The sequence below is a fragment of the Cyanistes caeruleus genome, chromosome 9 (assembly GCF_971803275.1).
Source record: "Cyanistes caeruleus chromosome 9, bCyaCae1.hap1.1, whole genome shotgun sequence".
Taxonomy (NCBI): Eukaryota; Metazoa; Chordata; class Aves; order Passeriformes; family Paridae; genus Cyanistes; species Cyanistes caeruleus.
The window spans coordinates 18,311,483-18,338,211 of record NC_141709.1 but is presented as its reverse complement, the minus strand read 5'-3'; the positions used below and the strand labels follow the sequence as shown (position 1 = coordinate 18,338,211).

The 26,729-nt window shown below is 39.0% G+C and overlaps 2 protein-coding genes across 18 annotated transcripts in view; one reads left to right on the top strand and one right to left on the bottom strand.

The window, feature by feature from the left end:
* The window catches only part of TGFBR3 (transforming growth factor beta receptor 3), a 114,909-nt gene extending 97,641 nt beyond the window's left edge, over window positions 1-17,268 (bottom strand). The window contains exons 1-2 of one of the 2 annotated variants that reach the window (XM_086901975.1): window positions 16,929-17,268; window positions 3,588-3,763 (exon numbers count right to left, since the gene is read on the bottom strand). In XM_086901975.1, coding sequence (XP_086758101.1) covers window positions 3,588-3,648 — 61 coding nt within the window. In that variant the 5' untranslated portion in view covers window positions 3,649-3,763; window positions 16,929-17,268. The remainder of the gene's footprint in view (window positions 1-3,587; window positions 3,764-16,928) is intronic. The other variant, XM_086901976.1, reaches the window with a different exon arrangement.
* BRDT (bromodomain testis associated) overlaps window positions 17,197-26,729 on the top strand; it is a 48,365-nt gene continuing 38,832 nt past the window's right edge. For 3 of the 16 annotated variants that reach the window (XM_086901971.1, XM_086901962.1, XM_023932083.2), the window contains exon 1: window positions 22,352-22,395. The gene's annotated coding sequence lies outside the window, so the exon portion shown is untranslated. Of the gene's footprint in view, window positions 17,560-22,321; window positions 22,396-26,729 lie in introns of those variants that run through there. The other 13 variants (XM_086901966.1, XM_023932082.2, XM_023932090.2 and 10 more) reach the window with 10 other exon arrangements.

Below are 26,729 nucleotides of genomic sequence, written 5' to 3'. Positions count from 1 at the left end.
AATAGTAACACAGGAAACAAAAAAGGAAAAATAGAAATTCAAGATAAAAAATGTTACCATTCCTTAGTGGAAGGACCTGTCTTGTTGAAGGTTTGGCTTTCAAGGTCTACAGCAGGTAGACATTTCAGCTGTCCTCTAAGACATTTTATTAAGACATGCATCGTGCACCCAACTGCACTCATTTGCCAGCAAGATAAAGAAATATGTTCCAGCCTTTGATTTTAGCCACATTAGGACAGTATTTTTGCTCCAAGATTACAAAGCCAGACTAATTTAAGAGGTTATCCAAGGCCTGGATAACTGTGTGCAGTTCTTAGTGTTTGTGTGGAGTTCCTACTGCAGGTTGCCAGACCTTAATTTAATCCCACTTCAAAAACTTAATTCCTTCAGTTGGGCAGATAGCTTGCCAGCAGTTTTTCTCTCCATCCTGCCTTGGATTTTCCATGAAATAGAAAAATCTCAGAGTAATCAAGGTTTTCCTTGCAGTCTTTTTCTGTCCAATTAAAGCTGTATGAATAAAAGCTTACAAGAAATCCATGTACAAGACGAAAGCAAATCAAATTTAGACAAGCATTTAGCTACATACATCCAGGTAGTATGAGGAGGCAGAAAAACAGGCAAATATTCTTTGCATATTTATACAGACCATTTTCAATGCAGTTAGTGAGGTGTAATCATTAAGGTATAAGCTTGAAAAACATGCAGGTCTGTGACTCATCTTTGACCATCCACTTCTGTGCATCATGTCATGTAACTCCAGGGTTTTTGGGGGATTTTGATATATTTAACACTCTAGTATCCTCAAGAGCAAGAATAGAAAAAAAAAAACAAATGAAACATAGATTCTGTCTAGAAGCTCACTAATACCTGAAAATACAAGAACACTGAAGCTATTATAATGTCAGCAAAAAACCCACTTAAACCAGGAGCAGCAGTTTCAGTGTAGGAATGGTAAACAAAAGAAAGGTGTGCTCTGCTGCAGAAGCCTCACTTCTTCAGAAACAAAGAGCAAGCTGGAAAAAGCCTGAAATGTAAAAAAAAAATCAATACCCTAGGGAGGTGGCATGCTGCCCCCTGCCTCCCCCAGGCTCCACCACAAACAAGAAATTTTATTTATACTTCTTAACTTTATTTAGATTTCTAGTTTTATTTATACTAGTACATTAGTGGTTCAAGACTGAAAAAGCACGGGTTCTGTCGCCGGCAATTAGGAGCCAAGCCTGCGGTGCCCTGGCCATACGCTGACCAGAGCTCAGGACCTCTGCCAGCTTTTCACATGACTAGAAAACATTGTTTGCTCCCACCTGTTCTTCACCCAGAGACACAAACTCCCTGCATTTAAAGTATAACTGTTTGGATTAAAAGGACTCAAGAACTCAAGCAGCAAAAGCTCTATCTAAATAATTTTCTCTGTCCTTCCTCAGTTTTAATTATATCTGCATGACATCTCTTTCCTTTTCATCATAGTCCACTGGTTCTTGCTCTTGGCTTACTGTACTCATTATACTCTGTAAAGGACATTACCTACCTAGCTGTTCCCATTAAGAATTTATTGAAAAAATTAAAAAGCATGGAAGAAAAGCAAAATATACAGGCAGGTACAGCCAGAAACCACAGACAGTGCTTCCTCACCTTCCCCTAACAAACTGTGACCCTTCCTACTCCCTTCAGCTAATTTCTTCCCATGCAAATAGAGGGAAGATCAGCCTCCAAGAAAGAATTTGAAACTAGCCCTCCTCCAAGTAGGGTGCTGGACTAGACTTGCAGAGATCCCTTCCAGCCAAAATAATTCTGTGACTCTACTTATGAATAAGCATCTGATTGAATCCAAAGCTTTTTAAGAGTTTGTTTCAAGAATATCTGCCAGAGGAAAACACAGAATTGGGGAGTAAAACCAAAAAAACCACAATGAATTTCAAGACAGACATGTTACGTTTTCTAAACACTGTATAACTTTCTAATAGTAGTACTGTTTGATAGCACTTTTAAATCAGTGGGTTTTAATTAAAGCTTGAGAGATAAGCTGACTTGATAGGCAAGCATTCTCCTCAGCAGCAAAACAGAACTACGGTTGTGATCAATTAAAAGAGCTTTTCTTTTCTGCACTGGCACTTCCTTTTAAAGTAGATTTTTACACATCTAGAATTATAGGGATTTGCTCCAAGTAATGGCTCTTCTCAGCCAAGAGCAGCATTGATGTCCTCAGCTTGAGCCGCAGACACACTCAGACACACCCTGCATTGCTGAAAGTCTGTCTGCAATGAAGCTATTGCAAAATGTCAGCATCACGTACTATTAAACAATCAAAGTTACTCATGTTGGATGGATGCCTTCAAGGAGGTCAAACCCAGAGAAAGTCCCACAAGGCCTGAGGGCTTGAAATAACATAATTTTCCATGCTGAAGATGAAATGAAGCCAAATTGTAGCACATTTAATTGCTCAGTCCTGTCTCTTCCAAAGCTGGTCATCTTTTCCACAGTGAGGACATCTCAGATTTAAGCAAGCCATCTGTCCACTGTCCATTTTTCCCACTGTCTCATTTTGACTGACTGTATATCCACTTGGCCTCTTCTCCAAAGACCCACGCTGTACACAGGCTGGACACATAAGAGGCTTCCCCTTGTAACCACAGAAAGAGCTTTGACAAACAAACACACTGAGTAGAATCACTTCAGTGCTTGAAGAAACTACAGAATAAACTAGGTACTTGAACTCCACAGATCTTTCCTTTCTCTGTCACAAGTTATTGCAACACACTGTTTTAAAAATCTCCAGCTAGACCAAAATGTGGGACAGGAACAATCCCCTTAAATGGCAATGCATGTTCCTGACCTACAATGCCTCCATTAACATTGACAACTGTTATTAAAACTGTTATTAAACTTATTTTTGCCATCATCACTAATGGTTGACTATAAATCAGGTCAGACAACTGTCAGGAATAACCAAGGTGAGGTTTATCCCAATAAGGCAGGAAGGATGGACAAACTCAGTGACTGATTATGAACCTTTCTGGGATTTTGTCAGACATATTTTTCATAAAGTCAAATAATTGGGGCTTATTTCCAGATTATAGGTCTTGGAGGCAGCACAGAGCTGAGCTGGTACACCCTTTCAGCCCAGCTCTGTAGAGAGACTCGACAGTCTCAGCTTTACCAGCCCAACCCTGCACCTGGGAAAATAAATCCAGCCTCTTGGAAGAGCCAATAGTTCATCATGCTGGCAGAGCTACCCTGCTTCCACTCGCAAAGCCTTCCATATCAGCCTTCCCTACTTTAACACATGTTCACCATGCAATTTTAAAAAATAAATAGGTAGATAACCTAAATAATTTACATTACTACTGCAGTTCTTAAAATATTTTAAGAGTGAATATAGATGCAAGAAAACATTCTTATAGGAACAGCATTGTTTCTCACATCATATATGATGCAATTATGATCACAATAGTTTTATAGAAAACCTAGACATAAACATGAACTTTAGCTGAACTACTTTTTTCAGCATGAAAAAGTATTTCTGATCAACAATTCTAAATATGCACAACCAGTTACACTGAATGCATGATTTGCATAATATCACCAACCTGCAGCTGCAAAGCACAAAACCATCAAAGCAAACACTGAAGTCACGCAACTTGACGACATTTTTGTAAATGCTGTATCTTCTCAAATCAACTTGTTTTGTGGCTCTTCATGTGGATTCACTTTCTTTGAAATTTGTGGTGTGCTTTGAAATCAGATCTTCTGGACTTTTAATTGCCTACAGAAAGAAGTAAAAATAAATATTAATACAAATAAAACTTACAGAAACATTATTAGATATTTAAAATTCTCTCTCTTGTAAGAAAAGAAACAGAACTCTTTCTTAAAGGACTAGTAGGGGAGTGCATTTTATATTGCCAGATACCCTAGGCACCAATAACCTAGTACTCTTCCCCCTGTATTTTGGTACTTCTTTGTAGATGTTTCTCCCTTATATTACACATTGTGCAAGTTAGGATCTGCTTGGAAGTGAGGCCCCAGAGTCCTTTCTGTCAGCTAATACCAAAGTCCTACTAAAGCCTGCCAATGGTACTCACACCCTCAGACATGTTTATTTTAAGTAATCAGCCTTTCTCTGGGGCATATAAACATTTGTTTGCATAGTTATCTGTTGCTACCTTTATTATAGCATGGAGAAATGTTTCACATATGCTCTAGCTAGTTGGCAGGTAACTCAATAAATTTAACTCATCATTTCTCAGTATGACAAACTCTGAGAACTTTTCAATGCCACTTGACACTAAATATAAATGAAAAACTGTTCAGAATCTTTATTTTAAGAGATTTCAAGACATCATATACCAGGTGAGTTCAACAACTCTAGTATGCTATACTAATAAATGACAATATAGCTGACACCTGCAAGCCTTACAAATATTGAAAATTCTGACCCCAGAATGCATGCTGCAGAGTTTGGAGGGGAAACACTTAAGCATATCTATAATATCCTCTTCCAGCTTTTTTTTTTTTTTCCCCACTCTATTCTCAGTCATCGAGATATCTAGAACAATATTACAGACCAAGAAGGCAAAGAACTGGAATGCTGGTATTGTGCCTTCAGAAGCAGATGACAGCTGGCACCTTGGCAATCACTAACACTCACCACAAAGCAATGCAAGAAATTACAAACCACCACCACTGGAGTAAGTGACAGCAAAATGCTGAGTCAGGATCAAAAAATCTAAACTGTGGCAATATGAACACCATTTAAAAGGTTTTTATCAACATTAAAATGGAATGAAGTACAAGGATGAAAGGCCAAACTCTGTTACACAGCGTGTGCTGTGCTGCGCACCAGCAAAAGTATCCCAAACAAAACCTGTACCTAGACCAGCGCTTCAACACCAGTACCCCTGGGCTATGAGGAAACTCAAGAAACTCCTCAGCAGCAGCATTTTGGCACAGGTCATGTGGCAGGGACAGCACTGCCCTGTGTGCAGGGAGCTGCATCTACACACCTGAAAGGCCTGTCGGAGCCCAAGGCCAGAACTCCAGCCTCCTACAGATCCTTCACTCAGCACCCAGCTCCTGGAACCTCCCAGTGGTCTTGGCAGTGCCCCAGAGCAGTTCTGCAGGCTGCTGGGAACACCCCCACACACCCTTCTGCAGGACAGCAGCGCTATGGGGAGAGCAAGGAGCTGACTGTCACAACGTGAGGCTGCATGCAGTTCCTTTTCAAGCTCAGTGTCCCACGTAAAACACGCTTTTGGCAAAATGGCAAGACAAGACAAATACAATTTGCTGCTATTTCACTAGATGAAAAGAAATCTAAGTCTACCTGGTGATAGTATTTGGTTGCTAGTTCAATTTTTAAATGCTGCCATAAAGAAACACGATCAAATAGAGCAAATAATGAGGTTTCTAGTCAGTGTTATCTATAGAAGACCATCATTATGTTCTGCAAGATGTCATATGTGCAAACAGGCAATGAAGAAACATTCTGAAATCCAAGTTACTGATGTACAGCTACTTTATCAACAACAACAAACACAAGAGAAACCAGAAAAAGAGCAACTACAGCACTATGTTAATATATCAAATAAGAAAACACAAGATATGACTTGGATCACTCTCCCATCTGCACAAACCTCTCATTCATCATGACAGTTTTATAAGGCACAAAGTTGTGTAGAAACAGGGAGTACAAAGAAAGAACTGGAGAGAAAGAAATGATGTTTATAATCCCATTCTGACTTGAGAATCTAAATATGTTAAAATGTCAAGTTTCAAATCAACTTGGATGAAATTCTTTCTGAAAAAGGTGATTTAAAAGACAGAGAGAACACATATTTACATCTGTAGGAGTGATTTGATTCCTACCACAATCCACTGACCAATAATATTTCCAAGGTATAACTAAGAGCTGCCAGTATATGTATGATTGAACAGCCCTAAACTTCTACCATGAAGGGTGAATAATGAAGACAAATGAAAATTTGGAAGAGCTTTCTGAAGAGCGAGCTCACTTGCTTGAAGACATACACTCACAAATTTAAAAAGGAGGGTAAATATCAAACAATATGAAAAGGTGACAAACTGGCAGTGAGTTTCATGAATTTAGAATGAATGATACCCAAACTGTCAGTTCCACAGCTGCAACTTAAGTCAAAATACAGACAAAAATGCTACTAATAACTCATATAAGACTAAACCTACTAAGCAGGCAATTTGTCAACATTTTGCAAAATCTGATCACGTGTGACAGGAATCAGCTACAAAGCTGCTATTAAGTGACCATCTGACAGTACCAAACAAACAAACAAGTCAACAACAAAAAAGTGAGAAAATTAAGCTGTGGTGCAAAATCTGCCAGATTTTGCTTCAGTGTGAGACCCGCTGTCACTAGAAAAAATGTAAAACCTGAAAAGTAGGAAAAGCCAGTCCACAAAATAGGAAGACATTTCCTTTGAAATAAGAGAAGAAAGCTGTGCATAGAGAAAAGGAACCTAAACTATTTACCCAAGAATTAAACACAACTGCTAGTCAACTTGACATTCAAAAGAAATTTCCAAGAGAATCATCTTTTCCTTTGGGGTATATCTGGGTGGCTATTTTTGTAAATGGGATCACAAAAGAGCATATTAAAAGTATAACCAAAAAGTCCTGATGTGGAAGAGAAAGAGAAGACATGAGAGTTTTGGGTTTTTTAAATATGTTATCATGCCAATGCTCTGTACTACAACAAACTTCAAGGAAGGCTGGCAAAAGAGGGCATCTGGAGATGGAGACTATGGGGTCATTTTCACTAAAATCTGCTGCTGTAAAGGCCACTAGTCCTGGTAAAAGTGAGGGTCTAAAAAGCACAAATACCCTCTTTTGTTGAGAAATATGTATTTACAGATCCAATCAGGAATATGTGCCGCTGGGAACATGAGGAAGAACCTGACTACTACTAGCTCTTATTAGGTTTGAAAAAAGACTGGGGAAATGGAAGGGAAAGAAACACATTTTGAAGTAGATAAGGACAAGCAGAGGAGAAAGCATAAGGTTTTAATTTGGTTTCAGCTAGAAGCCTTTGTTGCTCATGAGAATTTTGATGCATAAAGCTTAGCTACAGCCCAGTGAAAAGCATGGTGCTTTTGAAAGATACCAAAGTGCTGACTAGAAGGACAGATCTCATTGCTATGCTAAGCTAGAGGACAACAAATGCTTCTTAATTCAATGGTATTTAAAGCAATCTACAGTTGTTAGAGCCAGCAGCAGACAAAACACAAATCACTTGAGTACACTACTGTTTTCTCTCTGCCCTTCACCAACAGAAACAGTTTCCTTGGTAAAAATCTACTAGTCATCTTCCTTAGAACTTCAGTCTTTAGATTTTTTAAAGCTAGCCTTTGAACTAAAAAGTCACCTTTAGTACTACAACAAGGTGGAAGAATTCACAGGTTAGAAGCATGATGCTTACTCTTAAAAAACATCTTTCCCTACAGATTTTCCAGTGCTTTCTGAAGGCACTCTCAGACCATAAAGCTCTGTGATCTGTGGATGGCTTGTCACTAAGAAATTACATTCTGCACTGTTCTGACACTAGCAGAAATGTATCCACCCCCACACCAGCCTAATGCTCTCCAGAAAGGAGATGGGACTCTGTTCTAAAATGCTTGAAGATGACAAATGAAAATGAACAAGTGTACACCCTGAGATTAGGCTCAGACTTCATGACATTTGAGCACCTTTCTACTCAGTCCAAGTACCTATTATGTAGTAGTCTTCTTGAAATCAGCAGTCTCCTTAGATTCAACTTTTACACACTTTTCTTCTCTTGTTAAATTTATTTTTGCCTACTTCTTCAAAGCTTCTCTGTCCAGTCCAACCTGCAGGTGGGCAGAGTCACAGATTCTGGGGTGTTTCTGTTTACTATTAAAGGCTTCTCTAGCACAGAAATGTGCCACATTTCTTGCTTTTATTTCTGTTCCTTTAAGCCCTTTCCCTAATAGCCACCATCTATTTCATTAGTCAGCACCTAGCTTTCCCACACAAGTTCTTCCCCTGCCTTAACTCCATCCTTCTTCTTGTCTAAACTTTTCCTTTACTGCCTGAAGAATAACTTCCACTTCCTCTCCTCCTTATCAGCATGGACTCCAGTAATTCCCTCCTCTTTCCACGTGTGGTGCCAGAGGTTGCACAGCTCTCCACAACACTGCTAACAAACACTTCTCTACCAAAGCAAGCCAAAAAATCCTCCTCCTTTAAGTCACATCACAAGTCCCAACAAAGTGAATGGGGATACTTGAGTGAAGCCAGCAGGATCTGTCCCTTTGTGTTGTTTTGCCATAGCAACGTGAACCCAAGTTTCTAGGTCATCCAAGGCCACCTTCACAGCAAAAGCTTTTTCACTTTTTGTTTGCTTGTTTTACGCATGGCAACCATTGCACTTATTAAACTGGTTTTTCTTCCGCTTGTCCAAGTTGCTTCCTTATGCAAATGTAATGAATACATGCATGCCATGTGTAAGTAAAAAACACAATCATTTGTAATCAAGTATACCCAATCTCAAGAAAAAAAAACAAACCACAAATAGTTAACTAAATGAGCAGTTCTATAAACTTAGGAATAGCAAAAGAGTTTATTTATAACCCTGCTCCTATTAAAAATGCATTTTTGAAGATTTCTTTTTATTAGCTGACATTTATCATGTCAATTCTGCATGATTTGCACACATATGGGTTGGAAAGCTAATTAATAGGATTAGCAAACATTCATGTGGAATTGAAAATTTGTATGTATTTTTAAATGCCTACATCCAAGGCATATACACAAAGTCCCACCATTCAGAACTCAAAATAGTAACTTATTCATGAACTATAAAGGGACAGATTCTAGTTTAGAAACAACAAACTGGTTTAATTTTCAGGGAATATGTGAATTGCAATAAAATTTAAAATCCTGACATATTGAAAAGCCCAGGGAAAAAGTAACTCTGATGTCCTGCAGTTCACATGCTGCTGTGCTTGTAATGGGACATTTCAACAAGTCACAGTTAAAGGCTATGGGAACTGGAAGAGTGCCAAAGGAAGATGTTTTATGCCATTTAGTAATTGTGCCCCTCTATTCCATGTGATTTTTGTTTTAGTATTTTGTTTATTTATTTTCTTATTAATGTATTAAAATGTAGCCTGCCAAAATACAGGAACAAAAATATACACAAATAAGTCCAAAAAAATGTGAAACCATTCCACCTATTTAGTAATAGTATACTGGAGGGGAATTTTTCTACCTGGTACATATTTCACCCACAGCTGGAATGAAGCTCCAGTTTGGATAGGGGTGTCTATTCCCAGTATCATTTCATAATCAATTTCCCCTTCAGCTTCACAACTTTCTTTTTTTTTCTTTTTTTTAATAATTTGATTTTATTGCTGTGACTTTAGACAACATGAGATCCTGGAAGTTTCAGCTGAAAAATCATTGCATAAATATAGCACAAAAGTAAGAGACAGTTTACAGAAACAGGACAAAAATCATTCTGTTATATATTCCCAGGACTTCCTTTCCCCCAAATGCAGGGAGTATGCAGCTAAATCTTCCTAGAATGAAGGCAAGGTTTTGCTCTCCAAGTGTAAACATGAGAATAGGCTTTTAGAGGATCAGGATGCAGGAGGGTTTCAATAGGTGGAAGGGAAGGAAGTGCATACAGGCATCTTTTAGTGGAAGGAGTACACAAGACTTCCACAAGGAGTAGACTGGAACAGATTGCTTATTGACAACAGCAGAAATTCCTAGAGGTTACTGAACCTCTACAGGAGGAAGCACAGATAGCACTGCAGATAGAGTTTAACAAGACCAACATCCTACACGTAATCTGAGTACCAATTCAGAATTTTTTTACTTTATCATAGAGCCCTCAGGAACTTCCTACATCAGGACATCTCTAAAGGAAGTGGAGAAAACAAGAAGCTGGGATACTGTACAGCTCTCATAATGTAATGGCACAAGTAATCTGCAATCTACCAACTTCAGCCATGTATTTTCTGTGCAACTCACAGCTACTCTATTATCTCACAGGCAAAAAAAGTCATAAAAGGACCTCACCTTGGCCACAGCAGCACCCCCTTAACACCTGCCTAGAAAAACACTACTTTAGGCATTCTGTTTCCAACTTCTAGGTAGAAGATTGACAAGAAATCCTGCTGATCTTACCAGGGAATACCAGCAGCACAATTATATGCTACCTTTCTGATACACATTAAGGAAGCAGAAAGAAGAATAAAAGCAGAGATTACTTAAAACATACATACATAAAAACATGGCAACCCAAGAAATCTCAAATGTACATTTGAATACAACTCGAGTTCCCAATTAACCAGTAACATCTCACCTCAACTAACAGGAATCAAGCTTATGTTTTTTTAAATGGGACTCACTGCTTCTGAAAAGTTTACTCTAAAACAAAAACAAAAGAAATGTGAATCTTCACACTGAGCAAGATCATCATAAATTGCATAAAAAAACCCATCTCTACAACCTTTCCTTCTCATAGTTAAATTTTTTTGGACTAATTACTAACTTTTTATTGTTTCTAATTGGAAACAGAATAGGTTTCCTGGCACTGGACTATCTTACTCTTCACAAACACAGTAGCAGCCAACAACTTAACACAAATTTAATTTATCTTACATTTTACTTGGCTGAGTTTCTAATTACACACCTAAACTAAACAGATAACAGCTCTAATGTACCTATCAAGCCAGATATAACCCTAAGGAAGGCATCACTGCGGAACTGAAGCCACAGCAGGATGGAAAGTTTGCAACAATTCAGAAAGGCTTCTTCCACTCAGGGTAAAAGATTTCAGCAAACTGCTGTTAATGAATGCTTAGTGCTGTTATTGTTTTAAAGACTGAATGTAAAACCTTAGGACTGTATCTAGAAATATTCAACCTAGGACCTTCTCTACTAGGAAAAAAACGTAAATCCATCACTGGTGGATTTAAAATCTTAATGAAATGACCTCTACACATTTAGAAAAGTAGTTTTGAAACCATAACCTGTAAATACCTGTAACTGTCTGGGTTAATTGTGAGAAATCCAAAAAGAGTATAACAGAAAGCAAGACTATAGCATTAAACATAAATTCACTGTATAAGGATGCAATCCTCTTTGGGAAGGGTAAAACAAACAAAAAATATAGTCAGTAAATAAGTAAACAGGATTGAAAATCAGCACTTTCCATTACTGGTGAATTGGATGAGGTGATACAAACCAGCCCGTCCTTGCTGCCATGGACCATTAGACACTACAAGAAGTAAATTAACAGGTTGAAATATTAACTACTAGGTATTTTAATGTTAACTGCATGCATTATCAAACCCACATTTTGGAAAAAAAGTCGAACAAAACAGAATAACAAAAGAAGTGTGTCTTTTGGTCTCTAGAGTAAGGCAAACTCTAATAGGCGGGTAGATTAATAGATTATTTCTTCAGGTTGCTAAACGAGAATGCAAGATAAACACATTTACCAAAAATTAACTGCTAGCCACTAAATTTTCAGCTGCACATCCTACAGATAGGAAACTTCTCCCACACAAATAGGGAAGTCCTTGAAGTGATACACAGTGAAAAGAATGAGTCAAAAGGAGTTTCCCTTTGTGTAGGGGTATCTACCCTTTCCCTGTCTGTCAAATAAATAGTGTCATTCTATTTGGTGAGCAGAAAAACACATTCAGGTTGGAGCAAAATTTTTTCATAAAAATTTTTATTTATAAGCACTTTATTGGGGATTTGTTTCAGCCAAGATAAGAAACACTAGCATGTTCCACTCAGAATGAGGATACGGTCCTATAAAATCTTTTCCATTCAGAATTTCCTTTCATTGTTTTAAATTAAATGTATAAATGACAATTGTAAAAAAATCTTTGGGCATAGGTATGGGGAGAGGGAAGACCACAACAAATTCCTGTAGTCATATAAATATTTTGTGCATCTTTCTGCCAGAAGGAAATAGCTACACCTCATCACTGGAGTCAACCAAATCACCAGATCTACAAGTACTTAGAAACACTGGTGATTTTAACTGCTGGAGGGAGGAACTAATCTATCACAGAACACAAGCTGTACATACTGGAGGAGCGACTTGGTTCATTAATGCAATAGCTTTATTACAAGAAAAGGCTGATCTTTGCAAATACTGCAACTTAAAGAGAATTTTGTTTTATTCAAATCATTGTCAAAAACAATGTATCACATGTGATAAAAATATTACCATAGTTCTTAATCACACAGTGTCAAATGCAGCTAGAGTCTAACAACTTGTCAAATACAAGGCAAGAGGACAACTCAGTCTTCAATCCACCTCCAGCTTCTTGGCAAAGAAATACATGAATTCAGCAAATTTATACTACACAATAAGCTCACTGGATACTTTGGGATTTTTTTATTATCCCTGACTCACACAATATAACTCACCAATTTCCAAAAGAAAATGCCTATGCTTACAAAGGAGAATCAGAGAATAAGTGAATTGCCATTAATCCTTAGAATCACTAGCAACACCTAACATATCACAGCCCCTATTGCCTTCTGTGCAGAAAAACCATCTCTACGCAGTAGCTCTATAATTAACTTGTTTCAGACCCAAGACCTCTAGATAAGCTGTTCTCCCGCAATCAGAACAGGTCTTTTGCAAGGTCACAACTCTAATTATCTAAAAGAGAGGCCCTTTCCCGCTGACTCTCAAAATCTTACAACATCTTACAACAGGAAAGAAGAAAAAAAAACCTGAATTTGGCCAACTAGTGTACTGAAATTAGACAGAATATTACAGAGAAGTGCTAAATATAATGCAATTCAATTTTTTACTAAGAAGCACATGTAGCTCATTTTGAAGTACTATTCACAGGATGAAGATGAAATTTTTTTTTCACATTTTTCTCAAAAACACCATTCATTTTATTATAGAAACATCAGAAACTAGCATGCTTTCCAAGGCATAATTATTTATAAGCAGTACAAATCAACAGTAACTACACTTAAAATGCAATATATTCTCTGCCTAACTTGACAAATACAACTACTTGGATGGTAATCAAGGCCATAAAGCAAGTTCTTCTTTAAAAATATTTTGTGATACTTGAAATAAAAAAAAATATGGAATATAGATTAAATGGCAGCTTTAAAATCTCTCTTTCCACCATTTCCAGAGATGTGTAAATCTCTTTTATTTTGGCTACCACAGAGTTAATTGTTGCTGTAATAGCACAAGAAATGCTGCTCTATTGGATGACTGCCAGCACATAAAAATGCGAATCCACAGCGATGGATAAAGCAATTCTGATTGCACTAGTTTTTGCTAGTACATTTTTATGACAAAACATGCTGCTATTCATGAAGCAGCTAGAAACTAGCATACCACTGTTAATCACCACAAAAATTACTGCTATAGAAGTAATGCCTATTTTTAATACACAAATATTTTGTGCAACTAGATCAAAAGCGACACAATTGCAAAAATACTTGCAATCTATATCCCAGAGAGTATTTTCTGAGATTCACATAAATAGCCCAAGACTTGGTAATTCACATCTTAAATGTTAATACAATATTATTGGAGGTATCAAACAAAAGAATTTTAAGACAAATTAGGCAAAGATTTACTGCTATTTACAAATCACATTAAGGCAGAAACTTCAGTTTGGCTTTACAAATTACACGCTTCATCTCAGAGAACCATCTGGAGAGAAAGTTTTGGGATTCCATGAAAACAACAGAAGATGAAGACTGGCAATGGATTTTAACATACACCTTTTGTACCTTCAGTAGCAGGCAACATCATGTAATGCTCTTAGAGAATATTGCATGGCCATTGAAATATGCATATACTTTATATACGTTTATATATATATATTTTATGCCTCACTATGCAGTTAGTGCCATTCCAGATGCAGAGCTAACATGTCTTGCTTTAAACCTGACCTGGGACTGTTAATCTCAGTCGAACTCCACTGTGTCTGTACTTGCTCTAACACCTAATGCTGGTGGAATATATGATTGCTATCACTCACGAGCAACAACTTGGCTACTTGGTGGCAAATGCTCCTTGGCAAGTTTTTATCCTGCCATCAGTGAAAGGTGGCTTAACCCCAAGTAGAAGCAGCAAGATTCTTGAATTTACTGCAGGTAAGAGCCCATTCCCCAGCTCTTACTGAGGAATAGCTACATGATGCAAATTCCCATTCTTCACTTTGCATTCACACATCTGTATGTACATCCATACCTTCAGTACTTGCCATCTGGCTGCACCAGACTTCACAGACCAGAAACAATATGGATTGGTGCAGGCCATCCACATAACCTTCTTTGGCAACAGCCTTTACATTCAGTATTGGTACAAAAGACTTAATAATTATGTCAATATGAATCAAAAAGAAAAACCATTATTGCTCTGTGCTGGGACTGTCAGTTGACCTCTATAGTAATAAGCTGTATTATAATAAGTAATGACTTCTTAAAACCTAAGAGAATATCTAAAAATATTTTCTCTTATGGAAATCCTAAACACTAGAAATAGTTTCTTGTGAGAATATAACTGGTTTGCAAGTCAACTTGAGCTTTCAAGATGTCTATATGCAATCATAAATGTGATATAGTGAGAGCTCCACTGTGAAAATATTTTGTCTAGTTCATTATCTGAAACTTTGCAGGATTACTCGAAATATCATTTCTTGGGTTTAATTCACTTCAAACATCTTCAAAGGGAAATTTCACTCAAATAAACCTCTAACGTTTTTGCAAGTCAGTAATGGCTAACAGGACAAAAATTGCATTCAGAAGAATGGGAGATATGCCTGCTAGAGGAATTTTATAAACAAGTATTTGAAAATAACGTGTTTATTTCATTGTATATGGGTGTTCAAAGTAAATTAACCTTCACCTTCTAAAAGAAATACTATCAAAAGTATAAGCCCAAAGTTTTAATAAATTACAACTGTGGTAGGAGAAGAGATTTTGTAGACAAAGTTTTGTGTTCCCCCTGCTGGTTTAGCAACTGACTTCCAAACACTGTTCCTGTGGTAAGCATCAAGATGCTGGGGTATGAAAATACCTTTTGCATGCCAGGAGCAACAACTGAAAGTTACCTTTTAAAAGAATTCACGTCCTTGGTGGATATCACTAGGGGAAGCTCTGGGCACACAAAACATGCATCTAAATCAACAACAAAACAAGATTTCCCCAGGAACACAAAGCATGTCAAGAGAGAAAAATCTGAAGTGTCACTTTAAACTTGAAAAGGTTGGACTGCAGCAAACAATTGGGGGAAGCAAGTTTCAGAGTAAAGGACTCTTCACTGAAGGAAGCCAATGACCTGCCCCCCCCTCCAACACACGTCCCTCCCTTCCTCCCCTAGTCCAGCACCAGCTGCAGCAGTAGCCCAGGTCTGCATTCGAAGAGCAGCTCCTCCTCAGCTGCAACTCAAGCCCTGTAAGCTTTCATGGGTTAAACTGGAGCTCTTCAAATGAATAGGCATCTTCCATTAACATTTTACTAACACTCTTGATGGGAATACTTTGACCGGACACCTGTGCAGTGCTAATTAAAACCCAGCTACCAACTCATGCTGCGCCAGGCATTCACAGAAAAAAGCATGGACTGTAAGGGAAATAAAGTAATCTGCATAAGTAGCGATAAACAAATAGATTTTGTCTTGGGAAGACATTTCATTTACACATGTGAAGTCTTCCATGCAAGACTACAATAGTATCAGTCCTCCAGGTCTCCATGAGACAAACCTAATTGATGCCACAGTTAGTGAGCAAGCAGCTCTCTCACTTTGGATTTTCTATCCACTGGGGGTCTAAGATCAGCCTGTTTGCCCTCACCAAACAAAAAGTAGATAAACTTAGATCAGTATAAATACAGACGCAACCAGAAAAACTTTTCCTTAGAATCATGGCACTTGTATGTCTAAGTGTCCCTCTAATAACTTACAAACTTTATCAGAAATATTCTGTAAAAAATGAACTGTGATGATGATCATACATTTGAGAAGAAAGTAATAAATGATAGCAAATCAATTTTAACAGCTACAGCTTAATAGAACTGAGATAAGCAGATTTACATGTGTAAGATTAACATCCACAGCAAGCGGAAAAGGCATAGCTGCACATGCACACTATGCCTGAAGAAGTCCTTTTTGTTGAAAGGGACAAGTATCACAACTTGTGCTGTTTGACATAAATGACAATGACTTTGGAATTACAAGTGCACTTGAAATTGGGAAAAGCTCATCTTTAAAAAGTTACTTAATTTACATCTAACACTGAAGCCACACTCTTGTTATTACTAAGAGAGCCGTACTCAGAAGCCTGCAGTGACTTGACTCCAGTGCATCCCCTACAAAATATGCAGCAGTAACTCCCACATGTCAACAACTCCTCAGAGAAACAGCACCGAAGGGACATTATACCGGCCTTTCTATTTTTCTCACTTGCTCTAAACTCGCACTCTGCTCATACGGTGCCGACTTCTCACCTGGCCTCATGCAGGGTACGAAGACACGCACAGCAGAGCGAGCCTCTGCAAAGGATTTCTCTCGGTGCCCGAAACTCGCCCAGCACGTACCAGCCAGCCGGACACAGCGACTGTCGCTAGGACACCTGTAGTTCCCCCTCCCCAGATGTCCCCCTCCCGGCTCTCCTCCCAGCTCCCACAGGGAGCCCGGGGTTCGCACGGTCCCGAGGGGGGAGCCGCTCCCGGCGCTCCTCACGGCACGCGTGGGGACGCTGACCGCCCCCGGCAGCTCCCGCGCCCGCCGGAGCCTCCCGGGACCCTCCCGCTCAGCCCACGCACGGTGACACCTCGAGGGGCGCACGCCCCGCGCCCGCCACATCCCTGAGGGGCGTCCGAAACGCCGCTGTCGGGGCCGGAGTCGCGGCCGCCGCACCCACCTGGCGGCAGGTCTGTCCACGCCGCGTCCCACAGGGCAGGCGCGCAGCAGCGCGGCTACGCCATGGGCACCGCCGGCCGGGACGGGAACGCAGCCCTCACCAAGGCCGCCCAGCGCCGGCCACTGCTGCCCGGCCCGCGGTGCGCGGAGGAGGCGGCGCGGAGGCGGAGGCGGAGGAGGCGCGTGTGCGGCCGCCCGGCCCCCGGCCCGGCAGTAACCCCGTGGCGCACGGGGCGGGGCGGGGCCGCCATTGGGCGCGGGGCGGAGACAGCGCCGTGACGGCCGCGCCCGCTGCTACCGCCCCTCGCGCCCGCGTGCAGCGAGCGCGCGCCGCGGCCCCCGTCCCGTCCCGCACCTGAGCCCCGCCCGCCCCCCCGGGAGCCGTGAGGGGGTCCCGGGGTCGCACGCGGCCCGCCTGTGGGGGCAGCCAGCAGCTCGAAAACCTCCGCGCAGCCGGGGCGGGTGGCACAGACCCCGCTCACGGCAGCTGGGGCCGGCAACGGCCTTTAAGTTACCGGCCTCGAAACCGCGTGAGGCCGCCGGGCACCGCGTTCGTAACGGAGCCTGGGCTGCGCTCGGTATCGGGCCCAGTGTGAGCGGCGGTGTGACGGTGCCGTGCCCTGAGCACCGAGGTACGTCTCTGTAGCCCCCCGGGCGGGCCCAGCTGCCATCGGCGGCTGGCACAGAGCGAGGCCCCGGCCGCCCCCTCAGTGCTGCCACCTCAGCCAAAGGCAGCCAAAAGCCCACATGAGAACGAGTTTTGCCCAGCACCGCAGAGCTGACATCGTTTACAGAGCAAACTAATCCAAGTCACTCGAGGTTCATTATGCTAGAAAATAACAAAAGCGCTGTTCAGTGCAGAAGGCATGCTTAAGCTTGTCAAATCCCCCAACTTCAAGACTATCGAGCAAACTGACATTAAGGGAGCTACATCACAGAGAGGCCTTTCCACTTGTAGCTCAGTTCAGCCATAACTTTATCCTTCAGCAGGATGAACCGAGTTAGTTCTGATACAGTCCTGCGATGTCAGGTGTGTACTGCTCTCTGAACCTGTATGTCCTCTCAAGGGTGTGGTAATGAGAGCAGTACTAGGACTTGGCAAACATCATTACAGCAAAACACATCACAAAATTGAGCCATATACAATACATATATATACAATATATGCATACATACATATATATATATACACATATATACAATACAGAGAAGTAGAGAGGAGGTTCAGGATGTTTCAGCAAAACTTTACTAGTTTAATTTGCTTTCTTACTGAGGAGATTAGGGGTGAGTTGTGAGTTGATCAGCTGATCTTTTCATAATGCTCTTTGACTTCAGGCCTTTTGCCCTGAGTCACGAATGCCAAGTTCTTACATCTATCTTAGAGGCATGTTATGAGAGTTCAGAAAAAATTTAGCCACTCTTGAAATGTCAGCTTGAAACCTAGAATAATCCACTGTCATTTACCTTTGACCACTTTGTGTTTGGACAAGCCTTACTCACAGTTCTGCTACATGTACCACACATCAGTCAATGGCTGGGTCCCCCAAAGACTAGTCCTTGAAACTTCTACATTATCTGTATATGAGGGCTCTAGCAAGGAAATCAAAGGAAATCAAGTAACAAGCATTTAGTCTACATTAAATATTTTAGCAAACAGGCTTACAAGACCTGCAGAAAAACCTGCAGAAACAAGTAAAATACAAGTTCAGACTGTTTGTTGGCAGCCTAAGCTCACTTACAGAATTTTTTGTTTATTTTTAGTGTTTGAAAAGTTGTGCATGTTGGAGCATGATGTACCTCCTCTCTTATCACTCTCATATGTGGGATGCAAAATTTTTGCAAGAGGGATGTGGAGGTGGGGGAAGTCCCTTCAACCAAGAAGAAAACTAATATTCTACAGCAATATATGTATTTCAAGGCATATTTTGTGTCTACTGTATTTCTGCTAGCTAAAATTCCAGACCCCTGATTAAAAATAGGATTGAAACTTAAGCAAATACATTATTTTATTTTAATTATTCAGTTAGGTCCCAGTCCTGCAAAGATTAAATCAAACATATTAGGTTCACTCAAATAAGCAGCCATGAGAGCTGTTCAAGGTAGTGACATCAAATGTGTATGCACAAGTCTTTGTAAAATCAAATTATTTGTGTATAGATCTAACCTTAGCCAAATTATTTTCACTATTTTCAGTGATGTTGGCAAGAACTGATTCTTGTCCATGAAGCCAATTCTGTTAGGTAGTCAGCATCCTTGGCCAAATTCTAGGATTTGCACCACTTGTTCTGGTGTTTGAAAAAGTTCAAGACTCAGACACAAAGAACAGTGATTTTTAGTTATAAACTAATATGTAACTCAGCTGATGTACATGATGTTCAAAGACTGAAACCATGACAAATTACCACATTAAAGTATTAGGCACATAGGTTGGCTCAGCCAGGAATATAATGATATACAGTTAGCTGTGGCGTTTTTGGGTTTTTTTTATTTTTACATTTTGTGGCAGAATAAACAGAAAACATATCATTTCTTCTTAAAGAAAAATCCTGGAAAACTCCTGCAATCTTAACTATAGTGTTCCATCTTTGCAGCTGAGGAACACAATTATATAGATGATTTACATTTTTACTTACTTTTTAAGTATTTGCTGATCTAGTGATTCATTTCAATCCTGGGCAGGATTATTTCACCTAGCAGGCATTGGCCCAGTCCAGCAATGCAATATATTATCCTCACTAAGATACATGAAAAAAAAGTTGTGACAGTTCACTTTTGCAGAAGGTTTAGAGGTTTTCATGGTGCTACATAATTAAGCCTAAATAAATGTAAAATCTTAAAAAATACGCTCTGTTAAAACTATTAACATCACAGTATTAATTTTTTTCCTCATTTCCCAGAAAATACAGTTGGGATATTCCTGTGGATAACAACTACCCATTTACTACTCTCAAAAAGTTCTAGACTAGTTTCAGTTACTAATTTCATGTTATGGTCACAAAGCCCTAACCTGCTCCGAGGAGCCAGCTGAGCTCAGGTCACCGACCCCAGGAGCAGCATCAATCTGTAAAAATGGCATCCAACCTGAACTAACTAATCCTTCCCAGGGATGGGTTATTCATATGGATACCATTCTATATTCATAGAAACACAGAATAGTTTGGGTTGGAAAGGAGAATTAGGATTCACTTGTCCTTAAAACTTTAACACTAAACCCATCATTGCCTGGGTAATTTCCACAGTTTTAAGAAACACAGAATCTTCTCTGCCTTCTGTAGTGACATTAGACAGGGCCTTGAGGCTAAACTGGAGCTGGGAACTGCGTGCTGGCACTGATGGGGCACTGCATACACTGCCTGCTAATTAACCGATTCTTATGATGAACCCACTGCCACGACTCCCAAGTGCACTTTAAATAGTTGTTGCAGGCAACTTCTGTAGGCATCTGATGATCACTTACCTATTTATATCACTATTTAAATGTGCTTCACCCACCAAAAGAAATGAAGGGTACAACAGCTCTGTAAAATGTTTATTCCCAAATTGACTTGGAGATTCTAATTGAAAACACAGACTTCTATGAATGAGCAACTTAGTATGCAAATGTTTTTTTGTCATAAACTATTTTAAGATCCCAGAAATTATTTTTGGACATTAGTAAGGACTAATTCTCACAGAATTCTCTTACTTCACACAGTGTCTAGAATCTTTTTAAGGCTAAAAGATTGTCCCAACCAATAAACCCTTAGAAAAGAAAAAGAAAGCTAGGAAGGACCACACTGTCCTAAGAACTGTTTCTGTTTGCTTTTAAATTTATGGAACATGTTCTACATTAAGACAATGCAGGTTCTGTAACAGTGGATCCAGAAAACAGGCCAGCAGCCACGTTCTTGAACCACTAAGAACCAACCACTAAAGGATCACTCATAGTTTTGAAAGTCCAGAAAAGAGTAAGCATGCTAATTCACTAAATTTCAAAAACCAATTGGATGAATGGGCATCCTGAAGGGATATCTTATATGTAAGATAGGTTTGGAACTGGGATCAAGCACAGGGAGTATGTTCAGATAAGTACTACCATTGCCCAGCCCATTCTGTCCCTCTCTGAGGTAAAATGTTGTTATTTAAAATTAGCTTTATATTTTAAACTGATTTATTGTGCCACTGAAAGCAAGGAAAAGAAAGGTCTAGAAGCATTAACCATAGGTTGCTGGCTAGATATGGGTTGTTATGCTGCAGTAACTCCATTGTTTTAGTCATATGACTTTACCCAACAACCTTTAATATGAAGGTTCAGTTAATATAAATAAGCCATTAAAAGCTTCTTAGGAAATAACTCATTAATACAAACTAATGAGCTGAAATTTTACATTCCTTACTAAATGATCCTGCATTCCTTGAACATCTAAAACTTTTCCTAAAGGTAAGTAAATGTTAGTGTTGAACTGTTAGGCTTGTCTACACTTGAAAGTTACTTTGGATTAAGGCAGGGAGTGAATTTCAAGTGCAGCAGCAAATCTGGAATAATTCCAAACATGGACAAATCATGTATAGTGCAATCCTGGAAGATCCCGTGGGTTTTAAACTCAAGCATGAGTCTACATATCCAATTCAAACACATTCTTACAGATTTCAGATTTTAAAAAGGAAGGAAAAAGACCAAAGCCCTCCAGCATGACTAATCATCTGCTTTGTGCCTCCTGATCTCCCCTGCCTGCCTTACACAGGCTCCTTTATACCCAGCACTCTTCTTGACTCTGATATGCCCCTTACCCACCTTCCAACATTTTTCTGATAAGATGTTTATAGGCCCTCAACCTACCAAATGTAAACACAACAGACCAGAAGAGGGAGGAAAGAGATTATATGAGAGAAGGAAAAAATCAACAAAAGATCAAACACAAAAAATGTGAAACTAGCATACCTTCATTATTCAACCACTTTCTTCTGGCTGGATCCCATTCCTCATATTGCATGTTGTCTGTTTGGGGCTCAATACAAAATCTAATCAAATAGGCAAAAGTCAGTAGATTACTTTAAACTGTTCAGTTCCAGACAATGTTCTTTATGTTCTAACATAACACACCTAGAACTTAGTCACATAAAAAATATTTAATAATACATACTTTGAGATTCAACACATTAAATAACTGATATTCACCCTGTAATACCTAAAATATGGAATTATACATACAGCTAAAACTACATGTGTTGTTTTCAGGATTGGGTTCCAAACTGCTGTATTCTATTTTGAAGTTCATGTTGCATGCTTGTGGTTTCAAAACCAAATTATGGGTGAAATTCTGTGTAGCCAAGATGAAAGTAACACAGTTAAAATTTCTTTATGTCTACAATTTCCTAATTACTTTATTATTTTTTATCTACATAATTCCACAGGGTGCCAAATGTTTTACTGAAAAACATCAAGACAAAGCTGCTGCATAGAGAGCTAACAACTTCAATTAGCAAAGGTAAGTGACTGAAAGGGATGCAAGAAAGTGTAATTGAGCATTGAAGTTTGACACACTGTATTAATTACTTGTCTTGGACATTTTCCTCTAGCCCTTTTGATCTTTAGTTGATCTGGTTTTCTCTTTTTCTTCCCTTCCCAATCTGATTTAATTGCAAGGACATGATAAAATGGGTCATGATAAAGAAATGGAAGGAGATTTAAGTACATCTGCCTCACAGATGAAGCAGAGCCAAAAATCAAGCTGCTAGATAGATTGTCATTATCTTTCATAAAGTAAATTTTATTTAGCACAATAAAAATGCCTGAAATAAAGACTGGTTTAGCTATATTTCTGTCACATAATGAATAGATTGGCTAGATGTTCAGAATCTAGCTATACATACCAATGAAATTTCATGTCAAGTAAACAATCAAACCTAAAAAACTCCATTAAAAAAACCCACCAAACCAAAAAAACAGAAGTTGCAAGTCCTTATTTTATTAAATAAATCCACTTTTTTATTGTTAGTCTGCAATAGGTCATGAGATGTTTATAAGGTGATACAGTGTGATATTTCTGAGGCCCAATGTAGGTAAATCACATTTTAAATCAAAGCCATAAAGTGACCCTTTCATCAGTATACAGTATGCTTCCAAACATGCTCCCTGCAAGAAAAAGTCACTTATTTAAACCTATTAACTATATGAACTTAAATACCAACCTGTCGCAAAATTTTGGGATTTGGGAATTACCAATAATGTACTGCTCTAAATTATTTCTTGTTTAATCTCCAAAAGTTTGAGGAAGGAATTCTGCACTGCTGCTCTGTGCTCAGGTTTAGCACTGCTCCTGGAGAACATACTTTTATTTTTCTTTCGCAATGGAAATTACAAATACTACTGCAAAACAAATTTGTAAAAGGGTTTAATTTTATACTTTCCTATGGGACTTACAGTTTAGATCCACCTGGAACTGTGAATCAACATAAAAGTTTTTCCTTTCCATGTACAAGGCAGCATTAAATCTTTGAGAGAACATATTCTTTTGTCTTTGTGTATATGAGAATTAGAGCATTTTTGCAAATATTGGATCTGATTTTTATCCGTCCAAGTGATCTGCAGTACCTGACATTCCTTATTTTGCTTTAGACTACTACTGACTAATGCTTCTACTTGACATAATGCCTTATGTTGGATATTTGTTTGGTTTTCCCATGTGTTATTTCATTGTCCTTGGAATTACAGTAACACCTAAGGAATGTGACCTATCAGTCTTAACTGTCCTTCATTGAGTCTGATTAGGGATGTAAGGCAAGGGCATACATGTAATATATGAAGCATTTACACTTTAATCTGACACATAATTTTCTGCTGGAAGGCTTTCATGTCATACATTGATTCATGAAGTATCAATTATTTAGAGCAGATGTGTGTGAATTGCTATCAAAATCCAGTCTTTGTTGCCATTTACACATTAAAAAAGCCAAATGCAAGTTTCTTTTCTCTTTTCTCTTCAAATATGCACAAAAGAACAGGAGAGATCTTGAGTAATGAGACAGAGGAGGAAAAAGCAACCCAACCTTCCAGCTGCTCCTTTACCAAACCTTGAGGGAAAAGATTGGTCTTTCCACTACTTGTGTCTCTTGATTGTGAGAATAGGGCTTGTGGAGAAAGACAATTTTTCAACATAAAAATTAACACCAATAACTCAAAAGCAGCTGACCAAGACCCCTAATTATAGCACATACCTGTAGACAAAAAATGTGAAATACTGGATCATAAGCAGCCTAGAGTACATTCAGCTAGCTGTAGTTTCATTAATAATTGTCTCTATGGGCCCAAACACAAGCACTAGTAATTGTCACTGCTGCTTCTTGTAAGCCACCACCATTCCCTCCCTTGCACAACTTAAAAAGAATTTTACATATTTCTGGATTATTACTTCCACAGAACTGACAGTGTCAAATATGAAGTGATAATGAGCTGAAGGACATCAGCAAACTAAGTACATCAGAGCCAGTGCCCCCAGTGTTATCAGGTAGAAATTGCTTAAAAGCGGGACAGTCCAGGCCCTGCTACATCTCATGGCCAAGAACCTTCTGCACAAACCAGGTTGCTTACACTTGCCACCTTGTGCATCTGTTGAACCATCTGTGTTTAGCAGACAGGCAACAAAACTGCACACTCAGTGCTGTTGAAGACCACAGACAAAAAGAAACAATCAAAGGCAAGTTATGCCTTTAGCAGAGATCATAAATACACACATACAGTAAATTCACTATTCAGGCCTTTCAAATTTTGCTGTTGCCTGAAGGATTAATTTTCTCTTAAGGACTGGAAGTTTTATTTGGACTTAATTTTTTTTTTTTAAGGTCTTTACAGGTTGGCATGGTAGGTGGCCACCATAGCAATATAGATCTGCAGGAGGTTTCAAAACTTTTAATGAAAAGCTCATGTTTTTATGAACTAGCCAAGAGGTACCTATGAGTTTTCAACTTCTATAGGGTGAAAGAGACCGAAAGTCTGAAGGAAGAAATATTACATACTTGCATTTTCTTCTTGATACTTTATTTGTTTGAGTCAATTGTTTCTGGGGGGGTTGGGAGGGGAAGAAAAAATGGAAAAAAACTTTCAAACCATTTCTGTACAATCTTCTCTTTTTAGAACATGGAAGGAAAGCTTTGCCTAACCTAGAAAATATACTGATCTATACAAGTACACACATAGAGATAGAAAAATCTATCCAGATCTACCAGAGTTTTTTGTTATCTCACAGATAAAGAACACATTTTTTCAGATTACTTAGATATCTAGATATTTAGATGTCAAAATGCTTAGATATCAAGAGGCATCAGAAGCAGAATAGTTAACTACATTGGAAACTGTTCCTGATATGCAAACCATGAAACTATCACTATGAGGGTGAGAAAGGCCTCATGCTGAAGAACACTGGCTGGCCTCCATCTGTCTTATCCTGTTTCTCCCATGAAATAGACCAACCACTTTGTTAATGAATAGTAATTAATTCCAGAAAAAATAGGGGATAGAAGAGCAGATTCCCATAGGGTTTTTTTTTTGTTTTTTGGGTTTTTTTTAAGCAAAATCTGTTAGTGATCAGGCTGTGGGTATCTCTCCATTAACAACTAGCCAGGTACAATAGGAAGGGATCTACAGAACAAAATCACGTGTTAAGAGTCTGGTATCTACACTAGACACACCTTATTGGATGTTATTTCCAACCATTTCCAGCGTGAACTGTATGGCCATTATCTGCTGGAGTGTGTTAGGTCCTGGGTCCCAGTTTCATTTTACTCAGGAGGAAATCCCATTTGTGTACTCTGACACTGTAAACCACCTTGAAAACCAAAGTCCCACATATGGGAATGACCAGGAGATTCATTCCCAAAGCCTGCTCCTGGTCCAATCTAACATGCTTATCCCAAGGAGGCTTATCCCAAATACATCAAAGAATACAATTTTACTCTAAATTATCTTCTGGGACAGACATGGACAAGAGAAACAGACAGGTAAGATACTGAAGAGCACTGACAGCATTAGCACTTGCTACCTGCTAAATATATTAATCTGATACTATTCTAAGATGCTCACATTGGAAGGGAATGCAAGTTCACAAAACATTTTCAGATCTTTGCATCTAAGTGTCAAAATCCATGCCAATGCAGAGAAATAGCTTTCATGTACTGCTCAGCCCTGCTTTATTCCTATTTTGACTCCTTGTCATGTCCAGAATTTGTACTGGCCATTTGCTGGGGAGAACTTCATTGACTGTCCATGAAGGGATTGTAGAATCCTCCTCCCCAGTCCTCTTTCTTCTCTTAAACAAAACACGAGTGACTCTTCCATTAGAACTGGAACCTTACATATCCATACTTGTATGGGTGAGGTAAAATACACCAGGGGAGATACTGTCTTGTGCTGACCTTGATTTTGTAAATGGTTTTACTTCTTCAAGGTAAAAATATTCAACCATAGTTCTATTTCATTGTATGGGATGGAGTTCAGATCCCTGAAGAGAAAACCACTGAATGCCTTGGTTAAAAAGGTTCGATATTAGAAATGTGAAAATAACCAAATTCTCTTAAGAGCAGAAGGCATTATGAAGGTAATTTCTTAACAGCTGCATAATAAATCCCACATACATTAATTATAAAACAGCCTAATTTACCATAGGTTGAGAAAACTTTTTTTTACCAAAACTTTTTTCAGATACGTATTTCTTTTACTTTTTATCTTAAAAAGTGAAACAGCAACAAACAAAACCATTCATCCAGCAGAGAAGCAGTTAGCATCTGTTAGGTCAAATTAGCAAAAGACAGATAAAAGATCTGACTG